The 17,458-nt window shown below is 38.5% G+C and overlaps 1 protein-coding gene and 1 long non-coding RNA gene across 2 annotated transcripts; one reads left to right on the top strand and one right to left on the bottom strand.

The window, feature by feature from the left end:
* Positions 1-3,084: 3,084 nt before the first annotated feature.
* LOC119789035 (cystatin-A-like) lies at positions 3,085-3,902 on the top strand. Its single transcript, XM_038293785.1, has 3 exons — positions 3,085-3,244; positions 3,339-3,440; positions 3,569-3,902. The coding sequence occupies exons 1-3, from the start codon at positions 3,173-3,175 to the stop codon at positions 3,707-3,709; spliced, it is 315 nt and encodes a 104-aa protein (XP_038149713.1). The 5' UTR covers positions 3,085-3,172; the 3' UTR covers positions 3,710-3,902.
* A 12,409-nt stretch (positions 3,903-16,311) lies between these two features.
* Positions 16,312-17,169, bottom strand: LOC119789051. The gene is made up of 3 exons (XR_005281534.1): positions 17,009-17,169; positions 16,769-16,870; positions 16,312-16,678 (listed from the first exon to the last, which is right to left on the bottom strand). It is a non-coding gene; the product is annotated as an uncharacterized LOC119789051 (long non-coding RNA).
* Between the last annotated feature and the right edge of the window lie 289 nt (positions 17,170-17,458).

Below are 17,458 nucleotides of genomic sequence, written 5' to 3' on the forward strand. Positions count from 1 at the left end.
AAAGGGTGGACCGACGTCATATTGAACCCTATGGATTAGGAACGGGATGTCACTTAAGCTCATATGTGAGTCAAGGCAGGTGAGCAAATACTTTTGGCAATATAGTGTATGTTACCATCCGCAAGATTCATTATCAGACTCACCTGCAAGATTCATTATCAGACTCATCCGCAAAATTCATTATCAGACTCATCGGCAAGATTCATTATCAGACTCATCCGCAAGACTCATTCCCTAATGCATCACATGCTCCCTATCTGTGTCTCGTCGTGTCTCGTCATGCATCCCTTACGCCATTTTGCTTGCATTTCCAATGCATCAATATGCACCATGTCTGCGTCTCGTCATGTCTGTATCCCGTCATGTTATATGTTCTATATGGACTCATCCGCAAGATTCATTATCAGACTCATCCGCAAGATTCATTATCAGACTCATCCGCAAGTTTCATTCCCTATGCATCACATGCTCCCTATCTGTGTCTCGTCGTGTCTCGTTATGCATCCCTTACGCCATTTTGCTTGCATTTCCAATGCATCAATATGCACCATGTCTGCGTCTCGTCATGTGTCTGTATCCCGTCATGTTATATGTTCTATATGGACTCATCTGCAAGATTCATCATCAGACTCATCTGCAAGATTCATTATCAGACTCATCCGCAAGATTCATTCCCTAATGCATCACATGCTCCCTATCTGTGTCTCGTCGTGTCTCGTCATGCATCCCTTACGCCATTTTGCTTGCATTTCCAATGCATCAATATGCACCATGTCTGCGTCTCGTCATGTCTGTATCCCGTCATGTTATATGTTCTATATGGACTCATCCACAAGATTCATTATCAGACTCATCTGCAAGATTCATTATCATCATCATCATAATGGGATGCATCGTCGTCGTCGTCATCATCATCATCCTCCGCAGGATTCATCATCATTATCCGCAGGATTCATCATCATTATCCGCAGGATTCATCATCATCGTCATCATCATCATGGGATCATCATCGTCATGGGTTCATCATCGTCATCATCATCATGGGATCATCATCGTCATCATCATCATGGGATCATCATCATCATCATGGGATCATCATCATCATCATCATCATCATGGGATCATCATCATCATCATGGGATCATCATCATCATCATCATCATCATGGGATCATCATCATCATCATCATTATGATGGGATCATCATCATCATGGGATCATCATCATCATGGGATCATCATCATCATGGGATCATCATCATGGGATCATCATCATGGGATCATCATCATGGGATCATCATCATCATGGGATCATCATCATCATGGGATCATCATCATCATCATCATGGGATCATCATCATCATGGGATCATCATCATCATCATCATGGGATCATCATCATCATGGGATCATCATCATCATCATCATGGGATCATCATCATGGGTTCATCATCATCATCATGGGTAAATCATCATCATCATCATGGGATCATCATCATCGGTAAGTTCTCGGCGTCAACCGTGGTCGCCATCCTCATCAACAACCTGGCTCGGTAAGTTGTTCGCAAACCTTCTCAGCATTTCATTACGCATTCTTTATTCTGTCCCTAGCGTATGCCCTACGAGCATACGAACTCTCCAGCCTCGACCTCGGCTTTTTGGGGGAACATCCCTATTCACATTCATCTACTCATGCATGTTAAAGCATAATTCAGCATGAATGTTCCTGCCGAGGTCTGAGCGCCAAAGACTATACTTTCTTATCAATAAATTCTTCTAATTATCTTTTCTCTCTGTGTGAGTTTTTCAGATTGAAATGAAGCTCTAGCGAAAGTTCAATTGAAGAAACTCTGACTTACCTCCATCAATCAGAAGCCGATCCGTCTCTGAAGCGAGCCAATCAGCTTCGAACTACTCCACCACGAAGCCCAATCAGCGTCCTGCTTCCACTTTATAAACTCCCTCAAATCTCACCACAGCCGCTATCCTGCAATCGCAATGTCGGATTTCGATTCAGACAACAATTCACCCACCTCCATCCCCTTCTCCGCCATCGCAGCTGAATCGTCCTCCATGTCACGACTTCACCTCAACCTCATCAGAGAGTATTAATCCCAGTTGTCACCATCCCTCGCCTCATCGCATTGGTCCGGCAGAAGACCACCATGTTGAGCCCGGTTCTGCCAGAGGTTTCTTCCCAAAGGGGAGTTTTTCCTCTCCACTGTCGCTTCATGCTTGCTCATCATGGACACTTCACGGTGCCTGCATCACCGAGCAGGACCTCTATATCCCGAGTCTGAGTGAAGCCCCGGCGTCAGCTCCCTCAGTCTTCTAGTCCCACAATTCACCCCAGCAGATCACCTTGTCAACCAGCTCGGATTAAACCACCACCAGTTTCAGGCCCGGGGGGAACATCCCTATTCACATTCATCTACTCATGCATGTTAAAGCATAATTCAGCATGAATGTTCCTGCCGAGGTCTGAGCGCCAAAGACTATACTTTCTTATCAATAAATTCTTCTAATTATCTTTTCTCTCTGTGTGAGTTTTTCAGATTGAAATAAAAATATGTACAGGACATATAGATTTGACTTTGTTTCTGCTCCACAATTTTTGTTAAAACAACACAACTATTGAAGTCACTGTCAACTGTTAAACGTTTTGTTGCTTGTGAAAGAAAAAAGCGGACTAACAAGTAATCTGTCAACACTGAGCATCAATCAAGTCAAACCAGACATTTCTGTGGATCTGTAGCAGCTATAAGGTAGAATTTCAAAGCGTTTAAACAAAACTGGTTTATTAAATATAGTGATTAGACAAGAGAAAGGGTTCATAAATTGATCTTTCTTGTATGGACACATAGATCAGTTTAACTATTATTTGTGTTGTTTTAATGAGTTCTTGCCTCTAAACATTTTTTGTATTGTCATGGTTCTGTTATTCATTAACATGCATCTTACAGCTATCTAAATTCCACCTTACAGTCAAATTACAAAATGATTAAGCTGGAATTATTTGGAACTTTTCACATGGAGCTCCTCCCACTGTACAGCTGAACCACCCTTCAGGAAACCTGCTGGCTTTGCAGTATAAATATGTTCAAAACTCAACTGGTATCAACAATTTCAGTCAAACCGAAGCTGTTTTTTCTCAGACAACGCAGAGGACATCAGAATGGAAGTCCCTATTGGAAAATGGTCAGACACAAAATATGCCACCGGTGATATTCAGGAGCTTTGTGATGTGGTAGGACTCATTCACTTTGTTCATTCTTTGAAACTTTACCTAAAAACTTTCATTTGGTGTTCAAGGTTTAAGTTTTTTAATTATTATTATTCAGGTGAAGAGCAAAGTGGAGGATCAAGCGGGGAACGTTTTTGAGAATTACGAAGCCCTCTTTTACAGAGTAAAGAACATACTTGTTCACCATTATTTAATCAAGGTAAGAATCAGTTATTACCTTTTTCCATTATTGTAAGAGAAGGAACACTTTTGTTCTAATTTAATGTTTTCTGAAGTACTTACAGTTAGTGATTAATGAAGAACAAAAACTGTTCTGTTTTCCTGCAGGTTTATGTTGGAGATGATAATGATTACCTCCATCTGTGGGTCTTCCGAAGTGTTTCTATAGGTAGATTGGAGATAGGCCTGATGGGAGTTCAACAACACCACAAGTGGGATGATCCGCTCAAACCTTTTGACGAAAACTAACATCCAGACAGTTAGGTTCATTATCCTCCAGGAGATTGCCCTGCAACTAAAATACACTGAATTGTTACTTTGATAATTAACTACAGTAATGACACAATGCTGTTATCTGTGGGGTTTGGTGTTATAGTAAAGGATATGAGCTGTACTGTCAATATAAAAAATATGCAACCAATAAATAACACTGAATGTGAAATGTTTGCTCTCATGTCTGATTTATTTAAAATATTCAAATCACAATATTGACCTAGACATACAGTAAGTGTCCTGCACTTGAATCAACAGCCCCGGGGCAACCATGACGGTTTTCAACACTTACCATAAAGAATAAATTATGAACAGTTTAGTTTTTGCCTTCAACTCGTTGCCCATAGGAAGACGTTACTTGGATTACAAACAGAATATCTTCAGAGCAGCTCCAAATGACACAAAACTAATATGGGTGAGTAGAACATGATGTAATAGCGTAAAATCAAGGGGCCAATGTAAAAAATCCGGTGTTCCCCTTTAATCCATATTGTTATATACTGTAACCCAAATCTCAAAAGGAACAAAACATAGTCAGGCCTGTATAGAAGTTAAGAAATTTAAACTTATGTAATGAGAACATATAAAAGTTCTCATCTACTTTGTAGTAGATTGAACAGGGATCATTATAACTACACACATAATAGTTAGATTCATAATCTAAAAGAAGAATATCCAGAAATCCCAATATATAATTTTTAAAACTATTTATTTGTATGATACAGCTGTAAAAAAAAGTATTTGAATACCTCTGTATCAGCTAGAATTCTGACTTTCACTTTTCACTTTATTTTTTTTAGCAAATAATCCAACATTAAACAACAAAACAACAATATCAAAACATAACAAAACCAACAATTTACCCAAAAAAAAGGAATACCGGTAGGCTGAAACAAAGCTTATTATTGCCTATCCTGTTTTATACTTACAACCTTTACAACCTACCAGGTTCTTTACTGTGTATAAAAATATTCAAATCTACATAACATAGGGTTTTATCATTTTACATTTTAAAGCCCTTTTAAAATTCACCAAGAAAGGACGTAACTTTAAATCATCATTCAATTCATTCCACATTTTCACAACAATAACTGAAACACATCTAGACTATTTTTTTTATCTGGCTCTTCTCTTTTGCACATTGAAATTTAAACAAACCTCGCAAATTATATATTTATTCTCTCTTAACTTAAATAATTTCTGAATACCAGAAGGAAGACTTTTGTTCACTGCTTTATGCATTATTTCCAATATTGTTATATAAACAATGTCTTTGAATTTTAGTGTTTTGATTTGAATGAAGAGTTTACCAGTTGGTTCACGGTATCCCACCTTATTAATAGGCCTTATAGCTTTTTTTTGCAACTTAACTAACCTATCAATAATTGTTTTATTCGCATTTCTCCATACTTATGAACAATAAGACAAATAAGGCATAACCAAAGAGGAATATCTAATATGGAGGCCTTTAATATTTATTAAATCTTTTATTTTAAATAATATTCCAACAGTTTTTGCAATTTTATTTCTAATATATTCTGTGTGAGGCTTCCAACTAAGTTTGTTTTCTATAATAATCCCTAAAAATTTTGTCTCATAAACTCTTTCAATTTCAACTCCATTTATACATAACTTTACATCGTTATAGACCCGATTACCAGAGAATACCATAAATTTAGTTTTTCCTTCATTTAACGACAACTTATTATAATTAAACCATGCTTTCAACTCAGCTAACTCTTTTTCTATTGTTTTTATTATTTCATCCAAATTTTTCCCAGAAAAAAATAGATTTGTATCATCAGCAAACATTATAAACTTTAAATTACTGGATACTGCAAAAATATCATTTAAATAAAGTATAGATAATTTAGGTCCTAGGACACAACTTTACAGTTGTGTCTAGGAATTTTACTACTGTATGCCTGTTTGTGACTTTGTGTTATTGATTTGTATATATTGTAATCTTTTACTTAGATAACTTTTTAACCACTGGTATGTAACCCCCCATAGGCCATACAGTTCACATTTACCCAATAGTCGTGCATGATCAATGGTATCAAATGTTTTACATAAGTCAATAAACACACCTATGGTATTAAGTTTCTGGTCAACTGCTGCAGCAAAGTGCTCCACAAACTCCATCACAGCTAAAGTTGTGGAGCAGTTGTTCCTGAAGCTGTACTTGTGCTCATTCAATAAATAATTTTTATTGAGAAAAGAGTCCAGCTTTTTTATAAATAATTTTTCCAGAATTTTTGAAAATTGTGGTAGCAGTGATATCGGCCTATAATTTGTTAATATTTGCTTGTCACCACTTTGATGGACTGGCATAACTTTTGCCATCTTCATTTTATCAGGAAAGGTTCTAGTTACAAACGATCTGTTGCAAATATAAGTAAGAGGTTTAATAATACAATGAATTACCTCTTTTACAATAGCCATATCAATATCATTGCAATCTTTGGATTTCTTATTTTAAAATTTTTTAACTACGTCTACTACCTCACTTTCACTCACTGTTCCCAGAAACATTGTGTTAATATTATTGAAATTATGATTATGCTTCCCATCTTTAGGCTTTGGCAATTTATTTACTAAATTAGGACCAATGTTAATACAGTACTTGTTAAAAACGTCAACAATATCCTCCGTTTTTTCCACTATAGTATTGTTATGATTAATACATATATGGAGATCTCTATACCTATTATTTTTAATAAGACTATGAATTATATTCCAAATACCCTTAATATCGTTGCAATGTGTTTGCAGTAACCTATCATAATAATCCCGCTTTTGCTTTCTCGGCACCGATGTTAACTTATTTTTATATGTTTTATATTTTTCTTCTTTTTCCTGAGTTGGGCACTTAATGAAATCCTTAAACAGCTTGTTTTTCTTTTTGCATGCCTTCTCCAAACTCTTTGTCATCCAAGGAGTCAATGTATTTTTGGACAATTGTTTATATTCTTTAAGGGGACAATAATAATTATATATTCCTACAAATATTTCCAAAAACGTATTGTATGACTCATTAACATCATCAACATAAACATTTTGCCAATTATAATTTATTAATGCTACTTTCATTTCTTCCACAGCTTCAGGTGATTTGACTCTAACTGAGTTAATAATTTGCATATTTAATTTAAACTGTTTACCAATATCCAACATCGTGAATACTGGCAAATGATCAGTTATATCAGTGACCATCAATCCACTTTTAACTTTCACATCAAACTTATTTATAAAGATATTATCAATCAATGATGCACTGTCTTTAGTTATTCGTGTAGGTCTTGAAATTAGTGGATAGAAACCTAACCCAAACATTGTGTTTAAAAATTCTGTCATTTTAGTATGCTCTTTGTATTTCAACAAATCAATATTAAAGTCTCCACAAATAATAGTAAACTTTCCATTGTGCCTTTTATACACCTCTGATATTTTTTTTACTAAACTCATCTATGGATTAACCCAGGAAAACACAACTTTATTAATTAATTAATTAATTAATTAATTAACACACGCCAGTGTCCGTTTCCCTTCATTTTAACAGATAAGCATTCCATCAAATTATCAACTGAAAATGTAATTTTATCAATAACCGTACAACTCAATCCAGACCTAACAAATAGTGCAACACCACCTCCCCTTTTATTTAGTCTATTCTGACTTAACATTTGATATCCATCTAGACCATCCAGCAGATTATTTCCCTCAGTAATCCACGTTTCTGAGATTGCTACCACAATAAATTTCTCATCAAATTTTCCAAGGTAGCTTTTTATCTGAAAAAAGTTACTGTGCATACTCCTACTATTAAAATGAATTATTGAAAAGTCCCCTGACCTCACATTAATTTTATCTTCCAAATAATATTCACAATGCTGTATAATATTATAACTGGAGTTGGTCTTTGGGTCGATATTAGTTTCTATATCATAAAATTTATGATCTGTAAGATCAACATACTTAAATTCTGTTGGTTTTTTTTTGCTCATGACCAAATATATTCTTGACTTCCATCAGTATGTTCAACACACCAAACAAAAAAGCTAAAATGCAGAAAACAAACAAACAACAACAGAAAAATGACCAAAGCATAAGGAACTATAACCTCAACAGTAGCAAATCAATGTTCCATTCATCTATATTTCTCCAGCTCTGCAACATTTTTGATGGTTAAAACCTTGGTTTGCTCAGGAGATTCATTAAGTTTTATCAATGTCTTACAATTCCTAGTCCATGTAGCCTGTATTTTTTTCTCCTTCTTCAGTTTCCTGGCACGGTAAGCAATCTCTGCATTCTTCTTTGTGAGGTGTTTATTCACAATCACATTTGTTCCCTTTAGTCTTTTTAAAACTTTTAACAGTTCAATTTTGTGTTTTGTACTCACAAATCGAAGGATGATATTGGGTCCTTTCTTCCTTTTATCCAAATTTACATTTGGTTTTTGAGGCATTGCATAACAAGCAGCAATGGATTCACTATCCAGCAAAATCCCTTTGCTACTGAAAAATTTGACAACTTGCTGCTCAAGAGAAACTAGTTCATCTGGTGGTGCATCTTCCCGTTTATTATCTTCTGCTGTCATCCTTGCATATGAACGGTGTGTTGTTTTAAGGCCAGATATCACCACATCCTCCTTTCTTGTAGCCTGTTCCAAGTCCTCCACTCTTTTTTCCAAGTCTTCTATCTTCTCATCCTTTTCTTTGATGATTGCCTTCAATTGTTGAATTTCTCCAATCAAGCGCATCAGGCTTGTTTGTTGCTTTACCACCTTGCTCAGTTCTTCTGACATGACATTCAATGACAACTTGAGTTCTTCCATATCTTTTGTCAATCTTGAATCCATTGTTTTTTTACTTTCCCTCTGCTCAGAATCCTGGTAGTTTACAAGGCCTTGGCTGGTTGTTTAAGCACATATAGTAAAGAGTTCTTATCATCAAGAAAATAGCAGAAATGATCCTACAGGTCCAAACTTTATTTGAGTGTCCAAGTGGACCATTGAAGATGGGTCGAGGCTGGGTCTGACCCGAATCACATGGACAGGATAACCAAGGAGTGGCTCTAGAAGAAGCATATAAAGGTTCTGGCATGGCCTAGCCAGTCTCCAGACCTAAACCCAATAGAGAAACTTTAGAGGGAGATCAAACTGTGTTTCTGAGCAACAGCCCAGACACCTGACTGATCAAAAAAACATCAGTGTGACATGACACTCTGCAAAATGTTAGTTTATTTATTTTTAAGTAACTTTCATCTGCACTGTATGATGGGGGCAAAAAATTAACTAATTTATATAAAGGTCTGACATAGCTCTGGAATATTTTAAAACAGTTGAAATAGTCTAAAAAAACACATGCATTGTTTTCTAGCTTAAAAACCATTAATTATTTGCACCCCTGTACCATACCAGAGCTGCTTTTTCTCCGACATGTTACTGGTCATTTCTCATAACAAGAGGCTCTGTTAAGATCTTACATTCTGGACCTTCTGTTTCTATAAAGTTGTTACTTAAGTATGCTTTGTGTTGTTACGTGTTGTTCTTTAGATTTACACATTGCAATTTGGGGTGAAATCTTTTTTTTTTTCTTTATTATGAAACCCAACTGTTAAAGTTTACAATATGGGAAACCAACAAAGGCACCTGGAATAACTCCAAGAAAAGGTAATGCTAATAAGGATTCAGATAAGTTCTGCTGGAAATGAGACAGGATTCAAAAAGTTTTAAAACAAAGTTCTGGTTAAAGCAGTGAATGTAGACTTTGCCTAAGCCCCTAAAACAATATGAATGAAATAGTAACAATAGCATAATAATATTGCACTGTATCCCAGGGGGACCAGATCGGCCTATGCCGTCGCCGCGTCGGAGAACCTTTTTTTCCATTTTTCCATCAATTCTTCTTTAATGATACTCTTTCCCTCTGATTTACTTGTTTTGATGGTAAAACTAATATGATTTTGAATTGCCCTCTTTGCCATTTTATCTGCCCTCTCATTTCCTTATACTATATGTGTATATCTATATATAATAGGTGCAGGAACCCACAAAAATACAACAATCAAACCTACATTTTTTATTCTAAATAATGTATGAAATATTTCTAATAGAATGTCTATCTAATTGATTATATTTTAAACTTAATAATGCAGAGCGTGAATCTTAACAAATTACCGTTTTTAATGGTTTTATATTTCCTACCCATTGTAAAGCTAATAATATTGCCAACATTTCCCCTGTGTATACTGATAATCCATCTGAAATTTGTTTTCCTATTTTTATATTGAATTCTGGTATTACAAAAGCTATTCTTATTTTCCTTGTTATTTTTTTATGCATGTGTATAAATCTGAATATATTGATAATAACTGTCTAAATGTACTATATACGGTTACCACGGCGGTGCTCCAAGGCAGCGGCCAAGAACAGCTCCTCTTAACAATTTCACAGAATATGCCGCTTAAAATGACACAAATAAGACTTCAAAACCTTTTAAATACTGATATTTCTGACTGTTTAAAAAGCTACGGAGTGCTACAGACGGATCTCAACAACACAACAGCGGAACGTAACTGCCGAAGAAGGAGATGTGCGAGACGGAGAAAACGAGGCTACAGAGGGGGGCTAACTGTGAAGCTAAGGAGAAATCCTCACAGTCCTCCACTTCCATCAATCCTGCCCTGCAACGTCCGCTTGCTGGAAAACAAAATGGATAATCTTCACTGGAACTCTCATCAAAGAAGAAGATATGTAACTGCTGCGCCATCATTCTGATGGAGTCATGGCTTTATCCAGCAATACCAGACAATGGGGTGAGACTCGGGGTGGTGGGCCCTGTGTTTACATCAACAACAGCTGGTGTAGAAAATGCTAGATCGGTTGCCAACTTTCCTGACATAGAGTATCTGACTGTAACTGCAGGCCGTTCTATCTGCCCAGAGAGTTCAGTGTGGTTATCCTCACTGCTGTTTTTATGCCTCCCAGCGCTAAAACAAAAGAGGCCATGAAGACTCTATACCAGGCTATCTCTGAGCTCCAATCTGCATATACAGAGGGTGTTTTCATCTTTACTGGGGATTTTAACCAGGCTAACTTGAAGACTGTTTTCCCTAATTTCTAACAACATATGGACTTTGCAACTCGGGGTGAAAGCATTTTAGACCTGGTTTACTCTAACATCAAAAATGAATTCAGAGTAGCCCCGGTCCCCACCCTGGGTCATCAAATAATCTCTCAGTCATGCTTATCATTGCATATAAGCCCCAGCTGATCAGGGCTAAACCAACAGTTAAAGAGGTCTAAGGCCGCTTCTTGATTCACGAGAATGCGAGTATGGACTTGCGTTCTCGTCAAGTCCGGTCTTGGCAAGGACACAGGAAAGTCTGGCCTTAGCGAGAACACGAGCACGCAGCATAAATCTGGGTCAATTGGAACAGAAGTGTACTTGTGACGTCACCACACGCTCGGCTCTTCTAGAGCTGCATTTCCCCTTCCGTTATTAATAGTCTCTAGATAATAATAAATAATTACTTTTTTCATTTAGTGGGAGAAAAAAGCTGCCTTCAAACCAAACGCAGCAGGAGCAGCTATTTCACATGCAAAGTCAATGGTTGACGCACGTAAAGGCGCAGCAAACTGTCCCGCAGCGCATTTTGAGCAAGTGAAGCAGCGCGTTAGGGGCGTTTAAGCATCTGATGCGCAACGCGCTGCAAAAAAGCTGCTGCTCGAGATGAAAAAATGAACTTTTGCTGCTCGACGCGCCACATCAACCAATCAGAGACGCTGATCTGGGAGCTGGCAGGGAGACAGACATTGCTGATGATACAGAGAGCTATGATCACTCCTCTGAAACAGTTTATTAATCTAAATTAACTTAAAATGCTGAAACCTGCCAACAAAACATGTTCGCTTTTATTACCCTGGTGCCTGCAGTACATGAAAACCACTTTCCAGCCGCCGCGGCGAACTGCTAGGAGGCGAACGGGCCATAGGCTGCTGTTGAACGGGATTCCTACTGACAGGGCACTGCCGGTATGTGGGGGTCTAAGCGGCCCCGACAGAAATAATATTGGAGGGCAGGGTGGTTATCTGGATGAACTGACTGCAGTGATTATGTTTTCAGGTTGATTTTCCCACTTAAAAACTTCTTAAAACTACTTTATTACCACTGATCACAGCAAATATAGCTGCAAGGGAAAGAAAGGATAGAGTAGCGCCGCCAGACGCACGTCAGACCCACTTTTCAACCGCGCAGCTAGAGCAGCAAAGCTGCTTCAGCTGCGCCTCAGAACTAAACTGGTACAAGCAGCAAAAAGGAAGCAGCAGGAGCGTTTTTGCTGTTCCTGCTGTGTTTGGTGTGAACGCAGTTTATTAATGAACACAGTCAGATCAACACAAATCAAATGATAATTTTGCCAAATAAAACAAAAAATCGCCATCAGAGAGAGGGCTGCTGCAGACGGGCTGCGGTTAGCCTTGGCTGCTGTTACCCTTGGAGCTCTGCTGGTTGCCGCGGTCCTCTCAACTTCGGAAATCTTTTTTTTTTTATTACACAATAAATCAGTAAATGGACTATAAAGTGACAATTTTAAGTATAATATTCTCGGCTCAAATGATCTTAAAACATACTTTTATTGAACAACAGCAACAGAAAAGAGAACTTTTAACTTTCAATGGAGCGCTTCATTGAAAGCTACTGCTGCCGCGGTGCATGCTGGGACAGCTGTCAATCACAAGAACGGACAAGTCTGCTCTGATGCATACTCAATAAAGAGGGCGGGGCGAGAACAACATCTGGGTATTTGGTGCATTCTCGGTCTGGCGTTCTCTGCAATTGGAACAGGGCTCGGGCTGAAGCTGATGAAGTATCACAAGTACACGAGCACACAAGAACGCTCAAGAACATATATTGAGAAACGGCCTGTGTGTGGTCTGAGGGTGCCATGGAGAAATTCCAAGACTGTTTTGAATGCTCTGACTGGAACATCTTCAAGGCTGCAGCAACATATGTCAACTTGTTAAATATTGATAATTATGCCATGACTGTGTCAGCCTACATTAACAAATGCATTGAGGACGTCAGCATCAAAAAGAACATCACCACCAGGGGAGACCAATGACCCTGGAAATTGTTAAAAGCATGGAACTCAGCAGAACTCACATGTCAACTTGAACCGTGCCATTAGATCACCGAAGTAGAACCACAGCCAGAAGATCCAGGATCTCTTCCATGACAACAGCAACACCAGGAGGATTTGGAAAGGCATTCGGACGATCATGGACTACAACACACCCTTCCCCCCCAGTAGATGCAGCAAACACTGACTTCCTAAATAAACTGAACAACTTATCTGGAAGGTTTGAGGCACTTAACAGCACTCCAACAGTGAAAGCCATTCCACACCAGGAGGAGGAGACACTAAACCTGGATGTAGGTGAAGTGAGGAAAACTCTAGGGAGAGTCAACCCAAGGAAGGCCCCAGGGCCTGATAACATACCTGGGCGGTTGTACAAGGAGTGTGCAGATCAGCTGGCTGGTGTCCTCACAGACATTTTTAACATCTTGCTGAACCGATCCTTAGTGCAAACATGCTTCAAGTCTGCCACCATTAACTGGGTCCCAAAGAAGCCTCAGGTGACCTCACAAAATGATTACAGGCCTGTCGCACTGACTCCAATCATGATGAAGTACTTCGAAAGGCTGGTTAAAGAACACGTCGTCTCCAGTCTGCTGCCGACATTCGACTCGTTCCAGTTCGCCTACTGACAAAACCGGCAGGCGTCCTCCACTGAGGATGCCCTCTCTGCTGCTCTCCACCTGAGCCTGGCACACTTGGAGGAGAACACCCACGTGCAGATATTTTTCCTGGACTTCAGTTAAGCTTTCAACACCATCTACTCACAGCATCTGATGGGCCAACTGGAACAGCTGGGCTTCAATACACCCCTCTGCAATTGGCTGCTAGACTTCCTCACCAACAGACCTTAGTCAGTCAGAGTTGGACAGAACACCTCTGATGTCATCAGTCTAAGCACAGGCTCCCCTCAGCGCTGTTCACCCTGATGACATATGACTGTGTCCCCAGGTTCATCACCATTCACATCGTGATGTTTACAGACAACACCACGGTGGTAGACCAGAACGACCAGAACTACAGAGAGGAGGTGGAGCAGCTGGACTGGTGCAAAAATAACAGCCTGATCCTGAATGTGGAGAAGACAAAGGAGATCAACTTGGACTTCAGGAAGAACCGGCCTAACCACGCTCCACTGGTCATCAATAGCTCAGCTGTAGAGGTGATCAACAGCACCAAATTCCTGGGGGTGCACATTACAGATACCTTCAACTGGAATTTAAACACCACCTCACTGATCAAAAGGGCATAAAAGCGCATTTACTTATTGCGAGAGCCCACCTGCCCCCACCTATCCTCACCACCTTCTACAGAAGCACCAGAGAGAGCGTTTTGACCAGATGTCTCACTGTGTGGTTTGGAGGCTGCAGCGCCTCAGACTGGAGGAAGGTAAGAAGAGTGGTAAGAACAGCAGAAAAGATCATTGGGACCCCTCTTCCCTCCATTAAAGACATTTTATCCCAGTGTAGCTGAGCCCATTAATATCATAAATTACCCCCCACACCCCCACCATGGACTATTCTCCCTGCTGCTCTCTGTTAAGAGACCTCCAAGCTTCTGATGCAGGCCCAGTAAATTCCAGAACAGTTTCTTCCCCACTGCAATTTCAATCTGAAAAACTCACAGAGAGAGAAAGATGCAATTAGAAGAGTTTTATTGATACAATAGTTTGAACTTTGGCGCTCAGGCCTCGGCAGGAAACATAAAAGCTGATTTATACTTTAATGCAGATAAACTGATGTATGAGAATATGGATATCCCCCGGGCCTGAAACTGGTGGTGGAGTTTAGATAGATGAAGTTTGGTTAATCCATAGAGGCTGGTATACAGGGTGATGCTTGAGTTAGATGACACTGAATGAACAAAGTTTGCATGAACTGTCCATGAACTGTCAATGAAGAGCAAGCATGAAGTGACTGTGGAGAGAAAAAACTCCCCTTGGGAAGAAACCTTTGGCAGAACCAGGCTCAACATGGCGGTCTTCTGCCGGACCGTTTTAAAGTGACAGGGAACTCCATGAAAGTCTGGAGGGACTACACACTGGAGGTGAGGTTGAAGGAGCATCGAGGAGAAGTCGGATGAGCTTACTACAATGGTGGGGAAGGGGATGGAGGTGGGTTGTCTGAATCAAAGTCAGACATAGGAGCGACGGTTCTTGCGCTTGCTGAAGAGCAGGCCGAGAGATGATTTTGGAGTTGCTTTTAAGGTGAGTGCTGGATGATGATTGGGCATCGAGGAGATGTAGCTTGAAGCGGATTGGCTGCATCGGAGGCAGATCAGCCTCAGATTGAATGGAAGTAATCAGAGTTTCTTCAGTTGAATTTCCGCCTTAGCTTCATTAGACTGCTGAATGTTATGTAAAATGGGTTATAAAAACTAAACAAACAAAAAAAACAAAGTTGTAGCTATACAGGAAAAGTTAAAAGATTTGTTTAATTATTTCAGTTTAATATGGGGAAAAAAGTCAGAATTCTTACTTTTTTTTTTTAGAAGTCTGACTTTTATCTCAGAATTCTGACTGAATTCTGACAGCTTACAAACATGTTAACATCAAGCCGTAGCCATGTCTGTTTTAGAGACTAGCTCTCTTGTTTTAATGACCTTCTGCCCCTCCATTAATGAAGGGACCCCCTCGGGCACGTAAAAAGTTGCCTAATTTTGTCATTTTCCACCAATGTGTCACTGGCCTTCTCAAACAACTCACATCTTTGTCAGTGAAGCTGAACGCTCCCACATCTCTTCCTTCATGGTGCCCATCTACATTAAGATCCAACATTCTGAGATAAAAGTCAGAATTCTGAGAAAAAAAGTCAGAATTCTGACTTTTTACCATATTACACTGAAATAAAATTTAAAAATCAGTTAACTTTTTTTTTTTTTTTCAGTGGCCGTAATCCTCTTCCGTACATTACTGTTTTTTATCACAATGTTTTTTTTTTATCGCTGCTGCTTACCTTATCAAGGCTGCCCTTTAAAAGCTGAAATTGTCTAGAGAGCTGTTCTTAATGAAATATCTTTTTGTTTACACTTGTGTATACCAAATAAATCTGTCTAAGTCCATCAAAATGCTGTTTTCACTGAACTGGCATAAACTAGTTTCAAACTGCCATATGCCGGTTAGCAATGGCATAAACCAGTTTCAAACTGGCATTTGCTGGTTAACTGGCATATCTTTAAAGAGAATTGGCTTCATTTCAAACATTTTGCAAAAGTGAAATGGAAATGAGCAACATGATGCTGTGGAATATTAAGTGTGACATCACTTCAAGTATTTTCAATGTAATAAAAATTATTAATTAGCCTTTGATGTGTCAAATGTATCTATTAGATTAATTTGATATAATAAAATCATGAAGGTCTTGTAGAAGTCAGTTCATTGTCAGTGTAGTGTAGATGTTAATATTTTAAAAATAAGAATAAATAGTGCAATGTTTCCAGCTTATATATGATTTATTTTTGTTTTACATCTTTGATTACATTGCTTTTTCAACATTCAATATACCCAATGCTGACAACATAAAATCAACTTCCATTCAGTGAAGGTAATTAGTGATACTTTAATAAACTCTGAACAAAGACCAATACAATTCGACAAAGTTTTGCTGAAGGCAGCCTTTTAGAGAAAGTAGAGACTGTTTGACTTTTGCATTGATTGCAGTTTTAGGGTTTTAGTGGATCGTTTATTGCCCTGTTTTCTTCAAGAATTTTCCATCCAATCGTAAATTTCCTTAATCCATCAGGAGTTTGTACAGGTAAAGATTTATAGACCTCCAGAAATATACATGCATCATCCAAAACACGAACCTGTAGGATATATTAAATGACCTTAGTTCAAGCACATCTTGATAGTTACTTCACGTTAAGTTATGGTATGCAATAAAAGATGTTTCTTACTGTAATTATGTAATATTTTCCGTCCACTATCTTGTCACAGTATTCAACTGCTCTGAATTCCTTGAAGTGTTTTGAAGTAGCATACTCAATTTCACTCTTCAGCTGTGGAGTAATGAAATGAAACAATACAATAAATTGTTTTGGATTAACTATTTTGCTAAAAACTAAAACCTAATTATGACAAAAAAGAAAAACAGAAGAGGGAAATTTCATATGCATTTTTTGTTTATCAATGTTTACCATGGAACACATCCCCTGGATTTCATCCGTTGCAGGTTTTTCTTCTGAGAATCCTCCAAACTTATCCATTCTGATTTTGATTTCTGCTTTCACTACAGATAAAGCATCTGCTGATATCTTCCCCAAATGCTTAGCATCTCTTCCGTTCTTCAGCATATTTATAAGACAGGTAAACAGGATACTATGTGGAAGGTGTTTCCTCGACAGATGGGCTGAGCTCTGGGGAAATGCCTCCCAAATTCCTCATGTTCATACTTGCAATTACTGAATTACCAAAAAACATGTCACCTTTTAAAATATGTTACAGTGTAATTAGGAATTTTAATGTGTTCAACCTAAAAGTTTCTATGGCAAGTAATTCTCTACACCACAGAAGATATTAAGACACACAGTTTGAAAGAGATTTCCATTTCAATACTGTGGTTCTAAGCCCCCAAAAAGGGTCCCCGA

Source organism: Cyprinodon tularosa, unplaced genomic scaffold, assembly GCF_016077235.1.
Source record: "Cyprinodon tularosa strain WSP-4 unplaced genomic scaffold, ASM1607723v1 ctg33, whole genome shotgun sequence".
Taxonomy (NCBI): domain Eukaryota; kingdom Metazoa; phylum Chordata; class Actinopteri; order Cyprinodontiformes; family Cyprinodontidae; genus Cyprinodon; species Cyprinodon tularosa.

Coding starts and splice junctions, on each gene's coding strand:
- LOC119789035 (XM_038293785.1), top strand. CDS start 3,173: ATGGAAGTCCCTATTGGAAAATGGTCAGACACAAAATATGCCACCGGT. Junction 3,245..3,338: donor TTCAGGAGCTTTGTGATGTG/GTAGGACTCATT, acceptor ATTATTATTCAG/GTGAAGAGCAAAGTGGAGGA. Junction 3,441..3,568: donor TTCACCATTATTTAATCAAG/GTAAGAATCAGT, acceptor GTTTTCCTGCAG/GTTTATGTTGGAGATGATAA.